This window comes from Typopeltis vanoorti, chromosome 10 (assembly GCF_054136105.1).
Source record: "Typopeltis vanoorti isolate ZY-2024b chromosome 10, IOZ_Tvanoo_1.0, whole genome shotgun sequence".
Lineage (NCBI taxonomy): Eukaryota > Metazoa > Arthropoda > Arachnida > Uropygi > Thelyphonidae > Typopeltis > Typopeltis vanoorti.
This window is the reverse complement of record NC_143558.1, coordinates 80,737,500-80,756,815: the sequence shown is the minus strand read 5'-3', so window position 1 is coordinate 80,756,815 and position 19,316 is coordinate 80,737,500. Positions and strand designations below refer to the sequence as shown.

The following is a 19,316-nucleotide window of genomic DNA, read 5'->3' as shown; positions in this document are numbered from 1 at the left end:
TTATGTTCCATATCCATACTATCTCAATGGTATCTGATATTATTTCAATTTCAACGGACACTTCGTATCTATGTTATGTATGACATAAACACTCCATGACCAGTACTGGTGGTTAAAAGTTGTCATCACCATCAAATTCCTGATATGCACCCTTGGGAAGGATTATGGGATATTATGATAATACCAGATGAAAAGTTTATATCAGCACAAACTTTCTCTCAACAATTTTCCTCCATAACTTTGTAATCTATTGCATCTCCAATATTATCAGAATTTATATTTCAGTCTTCTAAGGCAATTCTAATACCATTATTTCACCTAGATCTTAATCTTCTTCTGGACCCTTTCCTTATCATCATGGCAACAAATACCTGTTTTGCTAACCTCTCCCATTCTGTTTAATGACCATATCACCTTATATTAGTTCTACTCACGCATCCCTGAATTAAATGCTAACAATGTCAAGTCCCTTCCTAATATGTTAATTTTTATTATTATTCTGCCACTGATGCCATCTGGTGACTACTGTAACCAATCTTTATACACACAATACCTATCATGCCTCTTCTTAAACTCATTCTCCATCAGGGCATACTCACAGTTAATTCTGGCAGTACATTTCATTCATTCACCACTCTCAAATTTGTATCAAAAAATTTCTTTTGTGTCAATCTTATAGCACCCTTTTAATAACTTATAAGTTTCTATCATGTCCCCTGTTTTTTGCCTATCAACTAAACTTTGTAACCCACACACCTTCAACCATCCTCATACAGAGCATTCTAGAGACCTGTTACCATGGTCACATGTTTCTAAATAATTTCCACCACCTCTGTTCTGCAAGAAAACCAAATGACCAAATATGTCCACAGTAATCAAGATGCAGCCAAATCAAAGCCTCATAAAGAAAGAGAGAGAGAGAGAGATAATAACTTTCTTATCTTTACTTGTCAGTGTGCTTTTCTGCATCCAAGGAATCCTTTGAACTATTTTATCAACTGCAATATGTCCTCTGAAATTCAACTTTCTCTTCACAATTACCCTAAAATCCCTAGCCTCATCAATTTCTTGTAATCCAGTACCATCAATGTGATGCATAACATGTAACCTTTTCAACTCAAAGTGCATAACCTTATATTTTGTGACATTAGGTTGGCAACCATTATCCTTTGTCCATAATGCCAATTTATTTAAATCACTCTGTAGGATATCTACATCACCATCATCAACTATTACCCTCCTCAGTTTTGTATCACCATCAAACAACTGAATACCCACCCTTAAATCTTTCCCTATATTATTAATATGCAAATTAAAGAGTACCAGCCCTAGTACAGAACCCTGAGGCACTCCACTAGTCACCATCATTTTCCTAGATTCCACTCCACCATATGCTGCTCAGCAGTGTCTGTCATCCCCCCCCCCTCCAATCCTACCAGCTTCATATCCATTCCAATTTGCTCAAACTTTTGTAATAGTTTTCCATTCAGCATTCTGTCAAATGCCTTTGCAGATGTGATGGTGTAGCTATTTCTCTAATCTAATTCTGCTATCATTCTGTTATAAAATGTAAATAAATTACTAAGGTAGGACGATATGATGCTGCCTACCATAGCATATTGTATTCCTAATCATTCACTACTGGATTTTACCTTTCACCAATGTTTCTCTAATACTTTGACCACCACTCTTAAGATATTAACTGATCTGAAATTTGCTACTTCCGTTTTGGAGCCACATAAATGTACCAGAACTATTTTACCCTTTTCCACTCCCTTGGAACCTTGCAGAGCTGAGACTTAGATTGTACAACTTTGTCAGAGGCACTACCATTTTTACTGCATGTTTGAAAAGCACATGGGTCACAACATGCCATCCAGTCCCACTGCTATATTCAAATTGATATCTTTCAATATGCTGAGCAACTTCTGCTCATCTACCTCAATTGCAACATTAGTCTCTGTCACATCAGCAACTGCAAAATCTCCATCTGGATGCTACACCTTGGCAAAGTAATTGCTCAGCAATGTGACTATATATTCTACTTCTGTCACCTTCCTACCATCAGCAATGATAAGTCATTCTTCTTACTTCCAGAAATGGAGATGTTAATTGGGATCTTCAATTCTGATATAAGGTTCAGTGACACTTTCCTTCATAACGTGATCCATATAAATGATGAATAACAGTGGATATAATGTTCACATTTGTCTTACACATGATATAACATCAAACTCTACCTTCCTGTATGTCTTTCAATTCTAACGGATCATCAAATTCCTGATGATTGGAGTAGTACTCTCATAGTAGTGTATTTTTAAATGAAATAAAAATGGAGAATTACAGAGAAATTTCCCTACTGAATGTTCTAGTAAGGTTTATGAAAAACATACTAAAGCATACTTAGGAAAAGGTTAAGAAAAACTATGGAAGGGGAAACTTGGAAAAGAACAAGCTGAGTTCAGGACAAATAGAGATTGTCAGGATTAGATTTTCACTTTAAGGCGAATAGTTGAGAAGTCACAGGGATATAACAAGGATCTGCATTTAAATTTTCTAGATCTGGAAAAGGCATATGACAAGGTGAAAAGAGGAAAGTTCTTCAAAATGCTACAGTTGTCTGGTGTAAATAGGACATGATATCAAGCAATACATATAAATTACATTTGAGTTGTAAGTCAGCACTTCTGACAGATTACAATAGGAAGTTAGTAATGATGTAACCTTTTCATGTAGTACTATCATAATATCCAGTACACCTCCTGATAGTACACATCAGGAATTTGGTGGTGATGAAAAGTCTGTGAGGATTCTGAATAGAAGATAAACATGATGATGATGATGATGAAGGCAAATCATCATGTAAGCTGTTAAGAAAGTATAAGAATAGAGGAAATTATTACAAGGTAAATAAAACATTCTAAAACGTGATAGGAAAACTAAAGATAAGAACCATTCAGGATGTCAGGTAATAACTTTAAAAAATTATTAAATGATATAAAAAAAAGCCAGAGCAGTAGTAAAAAAATATCTAGAAAGAATATCAATCTGGTCGGCCGAGTGGATAGTGTCTGCTGATCTCTAAATTAGTTGTTGGTTCAAATTCATATGAGCATGGATATTTTCATAATTCTTCATCTTATACGGAGACATGAAACTGCTAGGGGAAGAATGTCCCCTTTTTTTTGGCCTCCAAAACAGAGTTTCTGAATTATCCAACTTGAACTCTTAATCCACTCACAGTGCTTATGTGCAAGTTTGATTTCAAATTTCTGCATACATGTACTCCTGTTGTTAAACCAAACATTTATTTGACAAAATATAATTACAGCCTTCAGTATAATCTCCACTCTGCCTATCACTGATGTCCAGTGCTGTACAATGGATGAGGAGCACTTACCATCCATTCTCAATACCATAATATCTAGCATGAATGATTCTTCTTCTGTTTCAAAGTATTATTTCATGAAGCAAGTATACAAGAAATAATAAAGAGCACATGGCATATTTTACCCAGAGCGCAGCTTACAACTGATATAAAAGTGTAAACTATCTCATCATAGTGGCCACATATGTGCAGTGCTTTTGAAATTAACTCATATTACAGGTCTGTAACCATTTGTAGGATTTACATAAAAATAATATATTTTAATACTTCAAGTAGAAAAAAACATTAGAAACCTGAAATATGGAAACAGCTGAAGGAGTTGTATACAATATGAAATGCTTAAATATAGTGCTGTGAAATTTCTACAATACGAAATTCAGAAGGTTGAATCTCAACGAATTAGGATTCGGCCATCTATATACCAAAAAATGGAAATAAAATTAAATGTAAGAATTATAGAAGAATGTTACTAGTGACTGCACAGGAGAGTTATGCACACATCCTAGTGTCTAAGAGAAATGCTGAAATTGAATGAAAACTAATGAAGAATAAGACAGGATTAAGTCAAGCAGAAATTGCAAAGACCTCACAAAACACGGTCAAACATTTTTGGGAATAACAATCTCTACTTTAGTTTTGCTAATCTTAAAAAAGTGATAAGGTAATGAGAAAATGTGACAAGGTTAAAACTGTTCACAAATCTAAATCTGTATGGTGTAAATGGAACGTTTATACGGAGTCATATGCATATAATACTTAAGTTTGCAAATTAGCAGTCAGAATTGTAGGAGAGAGAGACAAGAAAACAGCTTGATGTTAACTAAAGTATAATGCAGTGTAGCGTGTGGATTCATCTCCTCATTTATAAAAATATTGTATAATAATGAACCACATTATTAAAGTAATTTACAGGGTTAGCCTAAAAGAAATAGACACTTTCAAAGTTTTACAGAAAGAAAAGTTTTAATAGCATGGCTGAAATACTTACATAGTTTGAAGAGTACGTCCTGAAGTTTATATGGGTAAGTTACAAGTGTTCTATGTGTGACCCGTTTGTAACACAACAAATATCAATGCGATAGTCCAGTTTTTCCCAAACACTTCTCAGCATGTCCATGTCAACAGTCGCAGCAGCTACTGTGATGCATTGTTTAAGATCGTCCACACTTGTAGGGAGAGGAAGAACAAAAACTCTGTCCTTTATGTACCCCCATAAAAAGTAGTCACAGGGTGTTAAATCCGGACTTCCTGGTGGCCAACATGTAAGAGCCATGTTCTGAGTGGTTGAACGTCCAATCCAATGGCGAGGCAAATTTTAATCCAGTAATTTCTAACTTCAAGGTGCCAGTGCAGCGGAGCGCTATCATGGACAAATATGAAATTGTCATTGTCTTCTTGTAGTTGAGGCATCAGCCACTCACATAACATATCTAGGTAAGTTATTCCATGCACTGTTTTTTCCTGGAAAAAGAATGGTCCATATGCCTTTTTACAGGATACAGCACAAAAAACGTTCACTTTGGGTGAATCCCTCACATGCTCCACTACAGCTCTCGGATTTTCAGTTCCCCATATATGAACGTTGTGTTTGTTCACTGTACCACTAATGTGGAAAGTTGATTCGCCACCGAAAATTAGCAGGTCAAAGAAATCATCACTTTCTTCACTTCGTTGCTGCATGTCCATACAGAATGAGTGACGAAGGATTTTGTTGTTTTCATTGAGGTTCGGCAATAACTGCAACCAGTAAGGGAACATTTGTAAATGTTTACATAAGATATTCCACACAGTCTTTTGTGGAACTTGAAGCTCTAAACTTGCACGTGTTGTCAACTTCTTCGGGCTGCGCGTGTGTCTTTTCCCCTTCCACAGACAACCAGTTTCCTTAAATTTCTTGCTCCAATCGTAGATTGACCTTGTGGGTGGTTGTTTACCATACCGAGTTGTAAAACGACAATGCATGACAGTAACATAATTTGTTTTTGCATATTCAATCACACAGAAAGCCTTCTCCACCTGGCTAGTGGCCATACTGCTCGACTTACATCAAGGGCACTCACGTGATGCTGACGTCATGAAGACAAATGAAAAGCGGAGGTTGTAAACTTGAGAACTTTTTCTATAAAACAGTACTAAATGCTTTCTGATGTAACAAACAAATTTCAATTTATAAAGCGTTTAAACTGTCTATTTCTTTTAGGCTAACCCTGTATATTAACTTTAATAATCAAATTAGTTCTCTCCTCTCTCTGTGTATTGTTCTTGATATAGTTAGGAGGTTAATTGTCTAAGTTATCTTTGCAGAAGTTGGAGGATAAAAATAATGATGTTTGCTTTGTATGATATACATACGAATGTGAAGAGAGAAAGAGAGGGAGAGATGAAAGCATGGAAAAGCAAAAGATGCACCAAGTGCCCTTGGTGATGAACCAGAAGATGCAACTGTCATTTCAGGAGGAGGAAAGTTTTCTGCATTTGGCACCCTTTATCATAATTGGATTTGTTGGTGGTTTTTATAAGGCTACGTACAAGCCAAGTGTAAAGATGGAGTGCTTGTCTGAAGCCACTTGAGACATACTGTATTTTGCATTAAATAATCAGCAGCACAAGTTTAAAACTGAAATTTGAATTAAGCATGAGGATTTTGAGCAGCTAAAAAAAAATAATAATAATTTAAAAAAAGAAAAAAAAGTGATCTAATGAAAATAATAATTTGATCATGAGAAGAAATCGTGCAGGTCAACTTGCTTCCCACCACAGTAATTCCTAAGAGCATGAGGGTAAGAGTGGCTGAGGGAAAGGCATTCCCCAAAAATGGATATTTCATGAAGGTTATGATTTCACTTACCAATCAGAGAGCAAAGCTGACATGTACATGTCAGCTTTGCTCTCTGATTGGTCCACATAGATTGGTCTGATTGGTCTGATTCGTCCACATAGAGTAAACCATGTGATGGTTTACTCTATGTGGACGACGTTTTCCTCCTAAATAAATCTACTTCAAATGCTCAAGTCTTAAACTAAACAAATGCTGTAACAAATCTGATATAAAATCGGGAATAGAAATTAGGGTATTGAAACATGCAGGAAACAAAAACATCAACTGATTCTTAACCTATATAAGTAACACATTTTAGCTATTTAGACATAATTTTTAGTAAAGATGGTAAGGTGGGTATTTGGGAAGCCAAATGAATAAATTTATCAAATAAGGGAGAAATCAGCCTAACCAACACAGCAGTATGCAAGACAGCTGTGTCCAAAACAATTTTAACACACAGATCTGAGAGGTGTGTTAGAAATAGTTTATCCAAAAACAGAGATCACCCCCCCATATATGTAAATGACATCCTTGACATCACATACCTCTTGGCTAATGAATCATCAAATATTTACCATCTGGCACTTAGAAACATTTGCCAACGTCTGCTTTAGAAGATCAAAAAGTATGATCTGATCTAGACAACTGATACATCCCTGTGTGCCTGAATTTTCTGTACACCAGAAAATCTCAGGTCTCCCACAGGCTACCAAGCACATCCCTTAGGTGACGGATGGGGGAAACCCTGACTAACACCTGTTGGATATCAGGACAGCTCTGAATATATTGAATAAAGAGCCGTGGACCAGTGGTTTTGGGACTGGTGATCTCATGTAAAAATACTGACATTCACCAATCCACACTGAGCCAGCATGGTGAATTTATGACCTAAACTTCCAAGATGAATCAAACAGAAATAAAATGGCCCTCATTCCCAGGGGGCAAAATTGTTACCACCTACAGCAGCAGGCAGTTAAAAATGAAGGCAGAGGGTGCTAAGAATTCCTGGTTAACCAGATCATGCTGCCATTGGAAACTAGACCTTGGAACTTTAAACTGTAGGACTCTGAGCAGTGAAGCATGGCTAACCAAATTAATTGAAGAGCTAAAGTAACTAAAATGGGACATTCTCTGAGTGAAATTAGACATAATGGTGAAGAAATTCTTCAATTAAAAAAAAAAAAATGGAGACAAACTATATTATAGAGGCCAAGATAAGGAAAGAATCAGTGGAGTTGGATTCATGATCAACAAAAAAACTGAAGAACAGCATAATAGAATTTGACAGCATATCTGGTCGGAAAATAAGTATTATTGTTCAAATCTCAAAAAGATACACTCTTATGATCATCCAAGTCTATGCACCAACAATAAGGCATACTGATGAAGAAATTGAAGTCTTCTATCATGATGTATCCCAACTCTACAATCAAGGAAAACATCATTTCAGAATTGTAATGGGAGACTTTAATACTAGAAGTGGTATACAACACTCAGAAGAAAGCTCAATGGAAAATTTTGGATATGGCATGAGAAACAATGGAGGAGCAAGGTTAATAGAATTTGCAAAAAAAGAAAACCTGTACATCATGAATTCCTTTTTCAAGAAGAAAACACACAGAAAAGTCCAAATGGAAAAAGAAAAACTAGTGAAATTGATTTCATCCTCAGCAATAAGAAAAACATCTTTCAAGACTGCTCTGTTATAAACACCTTCAACATTTGAAGTGACCATCGTAGGGTACGAAGTAAAATTCAAATAAACTGCCAAAAAGAAACTAGGATGTTTCGAAGCAAAACATAGATGTACACAAACTCAACATTAAAAAAAGATATATTCCAACATGAGCTAAACAATAGATTTAAACATCTTATTATAGATGACAATGTTGATTCATCAGAAGGTAATGACATTAATACCCAAAACCTTTTACAATGCTCACTTGAAATAGCTGGTAACCACAGAACAAAAACAAGACAAAGAAACTACCGACCCATCAGTCTACTATCAGTGGTTTACAAATGTCTAGAGTTGTACAAAAGACTATGAGATGACAATGGAGCCTATGAAAAGACAATGGACCATATTCAAGTTGTACAGCAGATTATTGAACAGTATAATATCAGTTACCATTATGTCTTGGTTTTATTGATTATGAGAAAGCCTTTGATTCACTAAAAATTTATGCAATACTTAAAGCATTACAAAACCAACAAGTGGAGGAGTCATCAAATCAGTACACCAATGCCACAACAGCAGTTCATTTCAATGGAAACATCTCTACTGTGGAAATAGAGAGGGATGACGGGTGACACAATCTCTCCAAAATTATTCACAGCATGCCTAGAAGAATATTCAAACTTCTTGATTAGGAAGGGAAAGGTCTGAAGATAAATGGAAGATATTTAAGCCATTTACGCTTCGTAGATGACATAGTTAGCTTTCTTCAACTGTGCATGAATTACAGACTCGTATCCATGAACTCCAAATTTTAAGCAAAACAGTTGGCCTAAAGATAAACCCAAGTTATGTTTCAATAGCTTGGGTCCACCAGAAATAATAAAAATCAATAATGAAGAAATTAAACAAGCAGACCATTAATATGCCATTACATAACAACAGATATCAGTGGAACAAAATATCATATATGAAATTAAAAGGTGCACACAATGCTTGGGTAGAATGCATTTGGAAAATTGCATTCAATATTCAAAAGCCAACTACCATTATGCCTGTAGAGAAACGTTTTTAACCAATGTATTCTTCCTTATATAGCTGTGAAACATGGATACTAAACGCAAAGGAAATTCAGAACAACACAATTTAGTATGGAAACTATGTTTTTGGTATCACAAGACTGGATCACAAAAGGATCACTTGGATAAGAAAACAAACCAAAGTGTCTGACATCATAGGAAGAGAAACATCTGAGGTGGGAATGGGCTCGAAGACAAGATCAACAATGGATAAAAGAAGTACTGGATTGGATTCCACGAGAGGAAAAACGACCACGACACCGACCTAAATTACGGTGGATTGATGATATCATTAGATTTGCAGGAATAACATGGGAAAGGAGCCATGGGCAGATAGTTGGAATAATCTCTTGGAAAGACCTTCATCCAGTAGTGGATCGACAATGGCTGATAATGATGATGACCAGAAAATAATAATGCTGATAAAATGTGAACTGCATTTTATTAATTTTACTTTTGCACAGTTAAGTAAAATAATTGTTTTTGGGCTGCCTGACCTTTGTAGAGCATTCTAAGGAATGACGTCCAATTCTTATCATTATCTGTAATATGTGGCAAACAACAAAAGCTTCTGGTCGACAAACTTCAAGGATATAACGTAATCTCGGCAAAAGATCCATTCTCAAGAAACCCTATATGAGAAAAGAAATCTATAATATATATCTACAAATAGTAAAATTCAAAGATCAATTCATATAAATGAATATATACATACTTTTAATATAGTAGAGACCGACCTCTAATGTGCAATACAGTATAGTTTATGTGGTATATTTTTGATCATTCTGCATGCAGCTAATAAAGATTGCGTCTTGATATTTCTCATAAAACTCAACAAACTCAATCAGTGGACTATTATACCATTTTTGATTTTCAAGGCACGATATATGATCACCATCCTGCTTATATGGAACACAACTTTTTCAACTAAATAGTTGAAAAAGTTATGTTTTTTGTCACTAGTGCAACATCCACACATATTAGAAACCTTTTCACTTGACAGATAATACCAGAGTGCTACTTCGTAATTAAAGTTGACTTTCAAGGTACTGAATAGCATGTTTTCGTTCTGTGCACCCCATCCTTCAAAAATGGATTTGCCATCTAAGCAGGGAGAATTACTGAAGAGGCAAAGAAAGACAAGATTTCTTTCCTCTATCATTTTTGTCTCTAAACTGATTCTGTTAGGTTTGCGAGATGGTCTTGCCATCACACTCTCTCTTATTTGCTTTCTGCTCATGTGAGCATGGAAAAATACTATTACAATAAATACAATACAATATTAAGAAGAGAAACATTAGCCAATTAATGTATACATAGTTGCCTTTTTATGTGCTACACTAGTTCCTTGATGTTCAACTGTAACATAAGAATGCACATTCAGTATATTTTTTATCCTTTCTCAAAATGCTGGATGGCATACAGCAGGCATGAGCAACATTTCCTAGTTCGGGAGCCAAATTATCATTTTGTCTCCAAGTCAAGGGCCAGACCAAATTATTAAATAAAATAAATTAATATTAAATGAATTAAAACAAGTTGCTACTTCATATTTCATTTATTTATAATATAATGCTCTGGTATAAAGCTCTACATAAATTTTATAATATAATGAATGACATAACAATTTAATGTGAAGATTGGCCTTGTACTTCAACTACAAGACTATCAATATTGACGTTAATATTACTTAAGGATAATTGCATAGAATTTTCGAGGTTTTTGTCCGAATTTTTGATTTATTGTATTTCATCCTCGAAAAAAACTGTTCACACACATGTGCTGCCGAAAAGACAAATGATTTTTTCTTGAAAAGGGGCTTAAATTTGTATATTTTTCTTCCACCAAATAAAATTTATAAAATTATTTATAAAATATTAAATCCGTCAAAGCAATGTTGTTAAATTGTGATTTTAGCACTAAATCTGCCTGAAACTCAATAAGTTCCATCTGTAAGTTTTCTGGCACATTATTTACATCACCATCCATCGGACGAGCAAATATAGTGAATGTGGAGTCTTTGTTTTTGAAGTCGGCAAACTTTGTATCAAATTGCTCTATTAGTGCCTTCAGTTCATCTCCATAACAATTATAAGGGATATTTTTATGAGTTGCTAGAGTAGGAAAATGATAACAATTTTTAGCACTCTTATCTGACTTTCCAACAATCTTAGTTTATTACAAAAAGCTTTGACATGTCCATGCAGTTTATGAACCAATTGTCCTTGTTTTTGCAATTTAAGATTCAGTTCGTTTAGGTAACCGGTGACATCTACGCGGAATGCTAAATCACACACCCGCTCATCATCTTTTACTTGGTTAATTGTGTTTCCTTTTATGTCCATAAAATCTGCAATGTCTTGTCAGATCATAAAATCGTTTTAACATTTTACCTTTACTCAATCACCTCACTTCACAATAATAAGACATATCTTCATAATCCGAAAATAGGTTCGCCAAATACTCCTTAAATTGGCAGTGATTAAGTGCACGTGACTTAATAAAGTTAATACTGGCTACTACAACTTCCATAACATTTGTGAATTTAATCGATTTTTCCACACAGATTTTGTTGGTGGATAATGCAGTGAAAATTTGTTATATTTTCCGGATGGATCTGTAGTTCTATTGCTCTTTCATGAACTATTCCAATAAATCCCTTCTGTGCACCAACCATTGGGCTCCATCAGTGCATATGCCAGATAGTGAACTTCATTTAAACCCAAATCTCTTGAAGACTGTGTTGACTGTTTCAAATATATCTTCACCAGTAGTTGTTCCTTTTAATGGCCGAAGCACCAACAATTCTTCTGTGATGTTGAAATCCACATCAACTCCTCGATTAAATATTGCTAGTTGTTTTGTATCGGAGGCATCGGTACTGTCATCCAAAGCAATTGAAAATGCTTCCAATCTAGCAATCTTCTCTTTTAAACTTTTTTTGATATCATCAGCCATAATTTCTACCCGTCGGACAACAGTACGTCTCGACAAACGAATATTCTCAAAGTCTTTTTTCTTTTCAGGACATATTATACTTGCAACATCCAGCAGACATTCTTTGATAAATTATCCTTCACCAAAGACTTAGAATGCTTAGCAATTTTTTCGCTTACCACAAAGCTGGCTTTGACAATGCTGTGGTGCTGCGTTCTTTTCTTGTTGAACATTTGCTGCTGGGTATCCAAATTCTTCTTCAACTTCTGTATTTCATCCTTTCGTAGTTGTGCATCAATTTTTGGGTGATCTGCATGTTTCGAAGTAAAGTGTCTCTTCAAGTTGTATTCTTTGTTGACGGATACGGATTCGTTGTACGGCAAATCTTTATTCAGAATAAAATAATAATCCTCCGTGGAATTGTCTTGAAATTGATGATTCTCTGCATCTACTTTTCTTTTCTTGCAATAACCCCTGACATTGTCCCAAATTTATAAGCGATATTCAGAACTGTCAAACAAAACTGTCTTCTACACCACAGGCACCGAACAAAACATAACATCAATGTAGGCACTGAACAAAGCACAACACCAATGCAAGTACCGAACTGACAGGTTGTAACACGTTCAAACACGCTGCTAGTTAAAGTGAGAAAGAGAAGGTTGGAGAAAACATAGTGTGTTTTGCGCAAGTCATATGACGTCAGTTTAATGTGAATTAGTAGAACATACCATGTTTTCTCCCACCATGAATCAGACAAACTTCGCTGAAATAGATTAGGGCAGGATCAAAAGAAGTAGAAGGCCGGATCCGGCCTGTGGGTTGCCCATATGTGGCATACAGCATTCACTGTAAAAAGATTACAGATTAAACTGTTATCTAGAAAATAAAAATTAATTAACTAAGTTACTGCACTTGAAAGTTCAGCTTCTATATTTAAGTCGTTCTTCATGAGTATATGTACAGGATATGCAGATACACAAGTTTATAACATTATAACTGGTAAATTGTGACAATTCTTTTTTCACTAACTGTAAGATGTGCCTTATTCAGCTTTCTAATGCATGTAGGAGAGGAAAAAGAAATCATAACATAAAAAATAAAAAGTTTTAAGTTGAATATTATGACTCTTAAAAAAAATTACTTAGTATATAAATTATATAAACTAGAGTCTAAAATTAATTTGAATTGAGGCCCTGAATGCATTACTGATTAACATTCAAATTTAGAATTCTAGTCTTGGCAACTTGTATTGTCATTTCAAAACAAAGGATGAGGAAAAATTTAAGGTAGCAACTTTAAATGTAGTAAAGGAGGAGGATGCTTTAGCAAACCTAAATATCATCCTGTTATAGCAATCAGTGTTTATTAAGGATTATTATCAGAACTCGAACTGTCAGGAAAAAAATCATTTCTGAACATCCTGTTCACCATGTGAAGTATTAAGTTGAAGATGAAACTCAGTTTCCTAAGGATATACTTTAGTGAGCATTCTGTGCACTGCTTGATTTGTCATTTATGCTGGGTGAAGTCATGTGATATCCAGAGCAGTGATGGAGGATGAAGTCAGATGATAGCTAGTAAAATTTTTTAAATTTTAAAGCCATCCTTGATATATAGGTTAAGAAAACTGTTAATGGTCTTACAATCTTCCTTAAACTTTTTGTTGTACCAGGTCAGTATGGTGTTTGTTGTTATGGCCAAAGCAACTAAGGCTATAGGATCAGTGTATATTATGTCTGTTAACTGTGTGCATTCTTCTGGCCAGTGGTTCTGCCTGTTTGTAGTGGGAAAATCCTGTCAACTCCATATGAGACTGGCTATTTAAGTCATAAACTAGTTGTACCAGAACTTGGATCAGCTTGGTAGATTCCTTGCCACTTAATCGTGTGGTAAGTATCATTGGTACAGTCTGAAGGACCACATTTTCCTGGATGTAGATGTCTGATATGGCTTTTGTGCAGCACTTCTGTTTTACCTATTTCATCAGTGTTGGGAATGCAATAGGTGTTGAGATTTTGCCTAACTTTTGGAGGAATTAATAGAAAGAGGATCTTTAGAAGAAATTCTAAAGAAATTTAGAAGAAAAATGAAGAACACTCAAAACTGCTGCACCTGGGCTACAAACAATCCCTGTGAATTTCAACAAGTTCCTTTACATTCGATAAAGATTGCAATACGGATAAGATTTAGAGCCAAGTTCATTATCAGGTTGTGTTTCATTGAAGAAATCCACTGAACCATACCAGTGACGTACACAATGACAACTGCATGTTATCAGGACATGCTGAGCAGTTTCGTCATTCTACAAGTGCAGCAAAGAGGGTGCCTGAACACAACAGTGTTGAGGCAAGATGGAGCACCTTCCCACATAGGGTGTGAAGCTCAATAATTATTCATCAACACTCCACAGAGGATAGAGTACTCAATCACTTATTTTCTATGCAATGGTCACTGCATTCACCAGATCTTAACGTGTGAATTTTGGCTTACCTCAAAGCACGGAATATTGGGACAAAGTTCGAGATTTGAAAGGCAAAATTGCACATCATGTGAGAAACTTTTCGACAGATCAGTTCGACAGTTGCATTCTACTGCTATATGGCAGTATCAGCTATTGGGCCTACACAAAGGCAGCACACATTGAATGTCATTTCCATTGCTCCTTGCAGCATGTCACTCTATTGTGATATGTTTTTTGTATCGCATTATTTTATAAAATGAGCAAAACAAATATCATCAAATAACTTCATTTGTCATTGACTCTGAATGAATTTCACAATCATATACTAGATGGTTCACATTAATGTAATTTTCTCTTGCTCAAACCACCATGTCTCCCCTATTAGTCATTTTTTTTTTTTTTTTTTTTTTAATTGTTAAAATCTCTTCCCCATGATCTGGTTAGGTTCCCACCAAGCCTGAGGGTATTTTGTCTACTGGTTTTGTTCTGTATCCCTCTCTCTCTCTCTCTCTCTCTACAGATTGCTCTGAATAGAGGTACTTTAATTTGAAACACCCTGTACATTCTACTGTGATTTTAGGAAAGGGTGGAAATCAATTTGATGTTTCTGGTATTGCAGTTGTGGCAGCTTGTATTATACACTATGACATGGATCACTGCCTCATCGATATAGGAGAGAAGCTGACCACTGCAGAATCAAATTTGGCTAAGAATGTATGAGGGTGGCCTGAAAAGTTCTCGGCCTTGACTGTAGATTGCGACACTATCAGCAAGATGTTTTTTCCTAAGTTGGTACATCTGTCATCAGCATCCATGTGAAATTGCAAGTCATTCTATCAAGTAGTTTTTTATACAGCTGTCTGAAGCAGAAGTGTTGTCTGTATCCCTTGAAATGGTTAAAATTGAGTATCGTGCAGTTATAAAATTCTTTCTAAAAGAAGGTTTACACCAAAAGAAATTCATTTGAAGTTCATAAAAGTTTATGGGCACTCTTCTCCTTCGTTTTTGACAATTAAGAAATGGGCTGCCGAGTTTAAACATGGCCATACCAGCCTTGAAGATGATCAATGTGAAGGATGTCCAAAAAGTGTAACAACATTAGAAATCATTGATCAAGTGCACGATATGGTATTGGATGACCAGTGAGTCAAAGTGCATGAAATTGCTGAGTCTATAGGCATTTCAAAAGAATGTGTAGGATATATTTTGCATGAAGAATTGCAAATGAAAAAGCTTTGTGCAAGATAAGTGCCGTGCTTGCTCGCAGCAGATCAAAAACGAACTCACATGAAAATCGCTGAACAGTGCTTGGAGCGTTTTAACAAGAATAAAACTGATTTTGTGTATTGATTTATTAGTATGGATGAGACCTGAATTCACCATTACATACTAGAATCCAAACAGCAGTCAAAACAGTGAACAGAAGTCAGTTGTTCAGCACCAAAGACGACAAAGTCGGTTCCATCAGCAGGAAAGGTTATGGCATCAGTGTTTTGGGATGCTAGAGACATTTTGTTTATTAATTATCTTGAAAAGGGTAAAACAATAACTAGGGAATATTATTCTGATCTTTTAACCAGATTAGAAGAAAAAATTTGCGAGAAAAGACCCGATTTGCAGAAGAAAAAAATCATCTTTCAACAGGATAATGCACCTGCCCACAAACGTGTTTTGGCAATGGGAAGATTAAGGGATCTGCACTATGAATTGTTGGAACATCCACCATATTTCTCAGATTTGGCTCCCTCTGACTTCTGTCTCTTCCCCAAACTAAAACTCTTCCTCATTGGTCAGCGTTTTTCTTCGAATCAAGAGGTGATTGCAGCTGTAGAGGAGTATTTTGTAGATCTTACTGAGAACCACTAAAGAGATGGAATAATGGTGCTGGAGCATCACTGGAATAAATGTATTAGTCTTGAGGGAGATTATGTTGAAAAATAAAAATAATTTTGAAATTATAAATTTGTTTTTTCATTGCTAGGCTGAGAACTTTTCAGACCACCCTCATATTCCAGTAAGCTCAATCTATTTTCTGTTGTTAAATCATTGATTCATGAAAGATAAACAGTTCCCCCTCTCCCTCCTTGGTGTTTACCAGGTTAAGTGTAAGTGCCTCTGATTATACTTTGAACAAACAGGACATTCTGTTGAAAAACAATTACAAGAACACAAATGTTAAGCCATGGCTGACTGAATAAATAATCTTTTGGATCTGTAATGACTTCTAAACAGAACATTTGTTTTCTTCCATCTAATCCTGTGTGAAGGGGGGGGGTCCAAAGTGTGGTCTACCAGTCCTGACTTGTCGTAATAATAGTAGCAAATGTATTTTTTATGTTCTTCCAGGCAGATGCTAACCAATCTTCCTGTTTGCCTATAGTAGGCCAAGTCACAGTCACAGGGAACTTCATACACTCCAGAGTGTGCTAGAGGACGAAGTTTATCCTTAGGTGAGCAGATAAGAGTTGCTAAATTAACATGAGGTTTGAATGTGGTGTGGAGGCCATATTTCATTAGGCAGATAAATCTGGCCTTGCTCACTTGGAGTGGAGATTGATGGAAATATCCTCTAGTATATCTAACAAATAAACTTACGTGCTGACGGTTATTCATGAGTTATTTTTAACAGTATTAAGAACATCAAACAAACTATTTTATAAAAAGATGTTTTATTAACTGCTTATATTTCACAGAATTTCAAATCAGCATCATCAGAGCACAACACAGCTTGTATACGTGATAGTGAGTAAGTAAAACAATACAACTGTAATGGACAAAAGATCTAAAGTCCTATTTTGGCATCCTCTAATGCAGTGTTTCTCAAAGTGTGGTACATGGACCCAGGGGAGGGGGGGTCCGTGGCAATTTTCGGCTATGCATCATTAACGCATGGAATAAAATTTAAGTTTGAGATTGTAAAACGTTCCTATTGTATCACTGAATAAGGTACAGAGACATCTGCAGGCTGTGTAATATGTTTCTCAACAAATAGTGCAATTAGAGACAAGTGGGTAAAAACAGAACTAATGAATCACATGACCCCTCCAACATAAAATGCTGTATAGTAGACAATCAAAACCATATGGTGCACCGGCAACATATGGTTTTGTTTGAGTGAACGTGTTAAAACTAAGAAATATATAGTGAATGTGTTTCAGATATTATATAAGGAATTCGGTTGAAGAGAATTAGCATTTCAACTGAATTGTTGGCTTGCTATTGTCAATTAGTAGCGCGATCTTTTGCTAATACCGCACCAATCATATGGACGTCTTCATAGCTGCTTTATCTCTACTGCCCTACCATTGCTGTCTGTTTCGAGTTCTGCTTTCACTAGCCATTTGTTGAAGGACTGTTTGTTAAATACGGTAATTTCTTTTTAGCTTTCAAATTTTTAAGCATGGATCACTGGTTAAAGACTGGATTTTTAAAATGTGCAAAAGAGAGGAACATAGTAGATACAAGTAGTTGTCAGCAACAAGAAAATGTTGATATTGTATCTGGATCAAGTGAAATTGATAAGTGTGTGTTGTCTGACATCTCTAAAGAACCAACTAGGAAGAAGATGAGAAAACTTCGTAAGTATGATATAAATTACTTGAAATGTGGATTTTCATGGACGGGAAATGAAGAGGAACCTATTCCATTATGTGTAATTTGCGGTGAAACTTTAAAAAATGAAAGCATGAAACCATGTAATTTAAATCGCCATTCGGAATCGAAACATAATGAATGCAAGGACAAACCTGTCGAATTTTTTCAAAATAAACTAAAAAATTTAAAAGAATCTTAAAAAGTGATGTCGATTGTGTCAGGAGGTGAAAACATGAAGGCTTTAGAAGATTCATATCATGCGTCGCTATTAATAGCAAAAATTGGTGCAGCGGAAACAATTGGTGAAACTTTGGTCAAGCCTGCAGCAAAAATAATAGCGGAAATTATGATCGGAGATAATGCAAAAAGATCTTTTGATAGGATTTGTCTTTCAAATAGTACCATTCATCGAAGAATCACTGAAATGGCTGAAAATACAAAACAAACATTGTTATCCGATATACGTAAGAGTCGTTATTATGCATTGCAGGTAGATGAATCCACCGACATTACAAATTTTGCAAATCTTCTAGTGTTCATTAGGTACGAAAAAAATCAAAAAATTCATGACGACCTTTTATATTGCCAACCCTTGCCAGAACATACAACAGGAGAAGAAATATTCAACAGCATAAATACCTTTATGCATCAAAACAAGCTTGATTGGAAAAGTTGTGTTGGAATAAGCACGGACGGAGCGAAATCCATGGTCGGATCTAAAAAAGGGCTTGTTTCAAGGATTCAAGCTGTTGCACCAAATGCAAAGTCGACACACTGCTGCATACACAGGGAGGATTTGGCTACACATATGATGTCTACAGACCTAAGAAAAGTTCATGATGAAGCTGTAAAAATCATAAATTATATTAAAGGCCGTCCTCTAAATGCCAGACTTTTCTCTCAACTTTGCAAAGAAATGGGAAGCAACTATACACAACTTCTTTTCCATACCGATGTTCGTTGGCTTTCGTGTGGAAAAGTTCTTACTCGTTTATTTGAACTTCGGAATGAACTACAAGTTTTTCTTGATGAAACGTTTGAATTGAAAAAGTATTTACATAATTGGAAATGGCTCAGTCAATTAGCATACCTGGCAGATGTATTTACCGTATTAAATAGTCTTAATTTATCTTTACAAGGCAAGGAAATTTCTATATTTCATGTCCAAGATAAAGTGAATGCCACGTTGGCAAAAATGAAGTTATGGCAAAAGCGGGTTGGTAATGGAGAATTTGACGTGTTTCCATCGTTTCATGAATTGCTCACAAGTTCAAATGAACAAATTGATGATAATGTGAAAATTACTATTATGCAGCATTTAAAAAGCTTACAAATGAATCTAGAAAAGTATTTCC

At 35.5% G+C, this 19,316-nt stretch overlaps 1 protein-coding gene across 1 annotated transcript in view; it reads right to left on the bottom strand.

Annotated features, from left to right (window-relative positions):
* The window catches only part of LOC150102538 (RNA polymerase II-associated protein 1), a 754,864-nt gene that overhangs the window by 448,892 nt on the left and 286,656 nt on the right, over positions 1-19,316 (bottom strand). Inside the window, exon 14 of the mRNA XM_090399226.1 lies at positions 9,464-9,598. Within this exon, the coding sequence (XP_090255352.1) occupies positions 9,464-9,598 (135 nt within the window). The remainder of the gene's footprint in view (positions 1-9,463; positions 9,599-19,316) is intronic.